The sequence below is a fragment of the Medicago truncatula genome, chromosome 4, assembly GCF_003473485.1.
Source record: "Medicago truncatula cultivar Jemalong A17 chromosome 4, MtrunA17r5.0-ANR, whole genome shotgun sequence".
NCBI classification, from domain to species: Eukaryota; Viridiplantae; Streptophyta; class Magnoliopsida; order Fabales; family Fabaceae; genus Medicago; species Medicago truncatula.
In genome coordinates, this window is record NC_053045.1 from 56,416,994 (window position 1) to 56,424,028 (window position 7,035).

The window sequence follows — 7,035 nt, forward strand, 5'->3', positions numbered from 1 at the left end:
TTTTCCCGATTCGGATGAGTAAACTTAGACGAGAGTGATTTTTAAGAATCGCAAGGTGGATAAAGAAGCTCTTTCCATTGTACAAGGTTAAATATTAGTCCATTGAATAAAGATTTCGGGTACAACATAAATCAAGCAGATTGAGTCATGGAAATTGACTTCATTTCTGATTTAGCCAAAATTCCAAGAATGAGACTTATGTGAGAAGAAGAATTCTCTTGGATTCTACAGGGAAAAGAAGAAGAAAAAAGATTTCTTGGACAATGTCACTCTCTTTAACTCGTTAACATTCATAGTTTCATACCTTTTTTTTGGACAAATTTAACTTGTGCATTTGTTGTATAAAATAAAAAATAAAACAGAATAAAGGAAAAATTAAGATATTAAATGGAATAATTTAACAGATTTAAATAGTATCTATTAATGTTGCTCTCAAAAAACTATCTGTTGATTTACAAATATATCATCATGTCTAATTAAGAACTTAAGTCCAGCCCAAATAAATAAAAAATGATAGATTCTGATCAGTTGTTAGATGTTTCCTATCTTAAAACTGTTATTTGGGAGACCATCAGTAACAATGTCAAGCAGTAGGCTTCATGAACAATAGATCTGCAATTAATTCTGGTCCATACTCCTTAATTAGCTCTTCCTGTTCCACCACCAAATCACACTCAAATTAGCAGCAATCTTGGAAAAGAGAGCATTGAGAAACACAACACAACACACAAAATTAACTTCTTTATAAACCAACATCAAAAGCTTTGAATAAAAATAATAGTCATCAATAGAAAAAGATATATATATGTTGTTAATTCAAATACCAGTGATGAAGTCTCACATCGGTAAGCAATGGGTTAACGTTGGACTCCACCTAACATCCTAACTGTTTTCATTTCTTCTTTTTTTAATTACAAAAGTATCACCTAGTTTTTAGTTTATTTAATTGTTTCTTATACAAATATTAGAAAAGAAGATGACAATTTTGTAATAAAAAGTGAAAATAGAAAATATTTTCTTAAACCAAACAAGTACTTTAGTTGAATGAATGATATAAAATTGAAAAAAATAAGGGAAGTTAAAATGATGAACCTCAATGGAATCGTTTTCCTCAGCCAGCTCCAGACATGCCTCAAAATAACTTTTCAGTTGTTTTGTTAGGACAGCAATTTCTTCGTTAAGAGTCTCTATCTTTGTACGATCTTCACGTTCATGCTGCGAAGGCACAAAATAATGAGAACATCAAATGAAATACAAAGTTCAAGAAAACAATTAAGGTTAATATGTTTTCATAAGGTTTACTTGTGCTTCTCCTTGACTTTGTTCAAGAAAGTTAAGGAGAAGCAGAAGTAAAATTTGCAACTACCACATTGGTAATCAAAGATACTAATTGGCATATACAACAATCATAACAACAAAAGTCTGCTCTTTTTCCACTTGGTGGGTTGAATACATGAATCAATCAATGTCATATAACCCTAACATGTATAATCATAATCATACCTGCAATCATGTTCCAAATAAAGGGAAAGTTTGTTGAGAAAGCACTATAAGTGCATAATAAGGAAACTTTTAGCTAACGTTTTAGAAAAATTAGATTATTAACATAAGCATGTCTATGAAACTGATCACCAATGAAGGAAACTAAGATATGATGTGTCTTCTGATCAACTTATCTGGCTATGTGGATCAACAAACCAAGCTAAAAACATTGTTTCTTGAATATTTTGCAATCTAGTTCTAATTAGTTATCGTCATACCTATCTTTATCTGTCTAAAGTGAAGCTTAGCTGGCAGAGTTCTGGCATGCCTATCTTTAACCAAACTAATTGTTTCATGTTATCTCAACTATTTAATAATTTCACCATTATATCATTTAATAATTTATTTAAAGAAAATTAGAATAAGGACTTGGAAAAAAACTTCTGGGGACTAAAAGATGAGATTCAAAAATGGAAACAACTTTTTTTTACATTTTTAATCATATGCAACCATTGTCGAAATCATAGATATTTCAATATTTTCTGTAATTATGAGGATAATTTATAACGAAAACACAGAATCCTGCTGCATTGCACCAGCCATGGTCTAGTATGTACCTTTTTCCTTAACCTTGTTCTCTTAGCTGATTCCCTGTTTGATTGTCTTTTTCTGTCTTTTCTAATATCATCAGCTTCCTGTTAAAAGAAATGCAGATAAATAAGAAATACTAAACAATGTGACAGATAGTTTAAGAGTTAATCTTAGCAACCTTAGGAAGGGATTTACTTTCTGAAATGTATTCACCCGACATATCAAGCTAGAATGTTGGATAGTAAAATGGTGGTAGCATTTCATATGAAAGGCTTATAAATGATAGAAATGAAGTGTAGAAAAAAAAAATGCAAGTGTCTAGGTAAATGGCTCTTTTAGACAAGTTGAAATTATAACTTCTTACAAGATCAGTTGCCACGCAAGAAAACATATTATAACTAACAAAATCATGGCTAGAATTATAGGGTCTAGGTAAATGGTGAAATTATGGTAACCAACAAAATTAAGAATATCTAACCAGATTTGAAATGGAAAACCAACAATTTAAAGCTCAATATATACAGTGTGTCAATGGGGCATCTCGTGTGTGTAACTTTATATAATAGCTTAATCTATGTTACTCCGGCGCATGTCAGAGTATCCAACATTCTCAATTATTACCGAGTCAGTATTGTGTCAGTGCTTTATAGTTATAATTCTAGATCAAGTTATGTTCTAACACAAGATAGTTTGAACCTACTTGAAAAGACTCAAGTCCCACATTGACTACAAATAGTGCCTAATAAGTGCTCAAAAGATTTGGACATTCCTCACCTTATGAGTCGGTCTTATGAGGTTGAGTTAATTCCAATATCCAAGAGAACCTATGCATGGCCCATTAATTCCAATATCTAAGAGAACCTATGCATAGCCCATGCTTCAAGCCAAAAAGGGGTCTTGTATGAAGGAACATGTTAAAGTGAGGGTATGTGCTAAGGTTGTTAAATCACTTGTGTTATATAATCAACATCACATTATTTTTTAACCCTTGTATTTTTTTCCACGGCAATTATAAATGCCATATGTAGAGACAATGTACCCAAGGGATTTAAAGATGTATCGAAGATACATAAAGGAGGAACAAGTCAATGTCATCTTTTATTTCTTTAGGTTGCTTTCCTACTACATTTTAACATTGAATATGCAGGTGATTATTAGCATTAAATGCTGAAAAATTTAAGATAGAAAAGTCTAAAAGCACAACTACATCAAATATGAGTGTTCATCATAATGATTCAAAAGAGATTTTACAAGTTATCTTAGTGAAAAATTAATTGTTCTTATATTTTAGCTAATCCACAAATAAAACCTTTTCAAACATGGGTTATTAATATTACAGGTTGTGAATTTCTGGTAAATAATTGGTTGAAATCTGGGTTACTTTTGACAATATTCCTGCGTACCATTTCTGAGAAAGCAATTGCAGCATCCTGACCAAAATGCATAGATATTGGTATATGAATACATAAACTTATACACAATTCATTGAATGCATAAATATGAAATTTCCTCAAAATATATACCAACTATAAACTTCAGTTCCATAGAAATTATGATTAGAAAAAAGATGTTAATGAAGTACAATAAATATATTCATTAAAATATTTAGGATCACCTCAGCCAGAATAGATTTATTGGAGAGCTTCGCAGGATCATGTAGAGCATTACATTGAAGCAGTGTGTTGTTTTCCTGCACCGAAAAACAAAGAATGTGAAAATGAAGCAGGCGTGTTGTTCTTGCCATGGTCTAAGAAAGCAACTATTATACATCATTACCTGATTTTGCCACATGTACTGATGATCCATGTAAGAACCAGCTGCATACTGATGATTCAAGTAAGAATCAGCTTCAGACTGATGATTCAAGTAAGAACCAGCTGCAGGTGGATGATTATAATAGGGATTTGGAGTAAACTCGGGATTGTAACAAGCCTAATTAAAATTTAAAATGAGTCAGTTTTTTCTCAATGTACGAGAACAAATTACACAGCTAAGATAACATTACAAATGAGTTTAATTTTAATACACTGTTAGTGTGAGTTTTACACTGCCAACAAATCTAAAACCAGTCATATGTATGTATGATTTCAGAAGTAATTGTGATTTGAGTAAAACATTTTGAATGATCTGACAATCACGATTGGTTGACAAGGTAAAAATATTTACAAACGCGGTGTATATGCATTAAATCCATCACAAATTGATACAAAGCAGAAAATGTTTTAAACCTGCATAGGTGTAGCCCAATGTGGTAGCATAGGATTGTATGGAGTTTGTTGCTAGAAAGAAAAATAAAAATAAAATAGAGCATATTAGCTATGACTATAAGCAGACTGCGCAGAGAAAATTAGTTAAGATAGCAATAACATGATTTACTGACAATCTTGAGGCAGAACAAAATAGTAAGGTCTTCCAGATGGATCGAATTCTTCTTTCCTCATCAAACTTGAGAAACTTGATAATCCAGTAGCTTCCTGAATAAATAATTGATCTTAAATCAGAACACCAAGATAATGTACAATCTTCTACTCTACTTGTGTTTTCTAAGGAAAAATAATTATGTATGTAATGTCGTATATTTAAAAGTTTATCAATTACTCAAATAATGTCCCTTATCGGGTTTGATAGGTTCAAACTTTGAAGAAAGAAGGAGATTTTGTATATGCACCTAAATAAATAAAAGCAATCTATCTCTATTCAATCACATGTGGCAAACAGAAGTTTGTTCAAATTTTGCTATACAACAACAGTGCTATAGCGCCGCTATTTCACAATAATTGTAATTGTATTAAATAGAGTATCAAGGAACAAAAAGGGATTTGTTCAAATTCTGCCATGCTATTGCCTCTATTTAACAACACTGATAGTGACACGGAAAATAACCCTTTTCTTGGTTGCATCGTCATAGATATTTCAAAAAAATTAAAGCTACTTTAATCTTTTATTCAAGTCTTAACCTTTCAACTCTTAACAAGGGATCCTGATAATCCAGAGTAGTAGAATTGAGAGACAAGTCTGACTAAAAATTGTTGAGATAACTAGTAAGTCTGACAAATAGAAATCACTACCCTTGTGGCAAATATAAAACACATAAGACTTAAGAGAACATATTTCAATCGCTAAACCAGAAGAAAAAAAAAAAAAATCAAGCAAATAGTAGGAATCGAAAAAAAAAGTAAGAAAATAAAAAGTACCAGAAGTAGAAGTAGTGAAAGTGAAGTTAACGAAAGTACGAAAAGGTGAGAGAATGTGTGTAGAGAAGTAGAAGTAGTCTCTGATAAAACTCAACACTGTAACATTATAATTACTATTTTATAAACAAAAACATAGATGATATTTTGGTCCAAAATCTGGTCCAGATTATAGCATCTGGATGAATAAATTTGGATCATATCATTAATTAATTTAGATTCAAATCTTTTTTCCCAATAAAGTAAATTTGGATCGTTTTATAGAAAAAAGTGGAAAAGTTTAGAATGCAATTAATTAACTAATACTGATCTAATAAGGAAAGAAAGGATGGAAAGTGATGATTCGCAATAAGAGAGTGATGGGAGTAAGGTTGGCCATGAATTCCGGTGCTTCGCACCGTCGTCCTGAAGAACAGCCACCGAAATTGCTAGCTAGCTCCTCCACTTTGGCAGTGGTGCTCCCAGACTCTCTCTCTCCCGATAGATTAATCCAAAAAATAATTTTAAACTAAATAAAAAACAATTAAAATAAAAATAATTTTATCACATTATTTAATTTTTTTTTTTATTTGGTTTGAGTTGCTCAAATATTTTTCATATGGGGTTGTACCAATAAAAGAGTTGATCTACTACATTCATTAAAAATACTTTTTTTAATATAATAAATTTTGAGAAAAATATGAAAATTATGGTAATTTTAATCAAGAATCATAAAAAAAAATCTAAAAAATTGTACATGAACTATTTGCATCAGGCAAGTTAAATCCTTCAGGATCTTCATGTATATGTCACTATCAAGTGAGCCATACAGGTAGGCAGTAACCACATCCATCATGTGCAAATTTAACCCTTCATGAGCTATAAGACTAATTAAGTATCTAAAAGTAGTTGCATCAACTACAAGTGAATATGTCTCATTAAAGTCAATCCCAGGTCTTTGCGAAAATTCTTGAGCAACGAGTCTTGCTTTATATCTTGCAATTTCACCACTCTCATTACGTTTTCGCACAAACACCCATTTATAGCCAACTGGTTTCACTCCTTTAGGTGTTCGGACGACAGGTCCAAAGACTTTTCTCTTGTTGAGCGAGTTTAATTCTGCTTCAATTGCATCTTTCCATTTTGGCCAATTCTCACTTTGTCGACAATCTTTAATAGACCTTGGTTCATGATCCTCGTTATCATCTATCACATTTAGCGCTATGTTATATGCAAAAATATCGTCAACGTTGACTTCATGTCGGTTCCATTGTATTCCATTAGTGATATAATTTATTGAGATCTCTTGATTTTCATGTATGTCAGGTACCTGATCAGCTTCTTCTGGAACTGAAATATTGATTATGTCAGAAGGGTCTGTTGAAGTTTCTACATCCTCATTTGGGTCATCTTTTCTTTTAGCTCCTTTTCTTGCACGAGGATTTTTATCTTTGGAACCGACTGGTCTGCCACGCTTCATGTGTGGTTGAGACTCGTTTGCAATATGAGATAGTCCAATAGGAACATACATTTTTATTGGAGCATTAGCAGCTAGTATGTATGATTTAGTCACACTTTTTGGATCAGTGAATGCATTTGGCAGTTGGTTTGCTAAACTTTGCGAATGAATTATCTTTTGAACTTCCAGTTCACATTGTTTAGTTCGAGGATCAAGATGAGACAATGAAAGTTTATTCCAACTGATCTCCTTTTTCAGCTGCATTTTCTCTCCCCCCTAATGTTGGGAAATTTGATTCATCAAAGTGACAATCAGCAAATCGAGATGTAAATA

The 7,035-nt window shown here is 31.9% G+C and overlaps 1 protein-coding gene across 4 annotated transcripts; it reads right to left on the minus strand.

The window, feature by feature from the left end:
• Positions 1-399: 399 nt before the first annotated feature.
• On the minus strand, positions 400-5,758 carry LOC112421108 (G-box-binding factor 1). 4 transcript variants are annotated; one of them, XM_024781366.2, is made up of 9 exons: positions 5,268-5,758; positions 4,454-4,547; positions 4,302-4,352; positions 3,850-4,005; positions 3,689-3,763; positions 3,411-3,503; positions 2,100-2,177; positions 1,093-1,215; positions 400-652 (listed from the first exon to the last, which is right to left on the minus strand). In XM_024781366.2, the coding sequence occupies exons 3-9, from the start codon at positions 4,329-4,331 to the stop codon at positions 584-586; spliced, it is 624 nt and encodes a 207-aa protein (XP_024637134.1). In that variant the 5' UTR covers positions 4,332-4,352; positions 4,454-4,547; positions 5,268-5,758; the 3' UTR covers positions 400-583. The 4 variants fall into 4 exon arrangements, with proteins under 4 accessions (XP_024637134.1, XP_024637137.1, XP_024637139.1 ...); XM_024781369.2 differs by lacking the exon at positions 5,268-5,758 and adding an exon at positions 5,031-5,244; XM_024781371.2 differs by lacking the exon at positions 5,268-5,758 and having other exon boundaries at positions 3,477-3,503; positions 4,454-5,243.
• Positions 5,759-7,035: the final 1,277 nt, after the last annotated feature.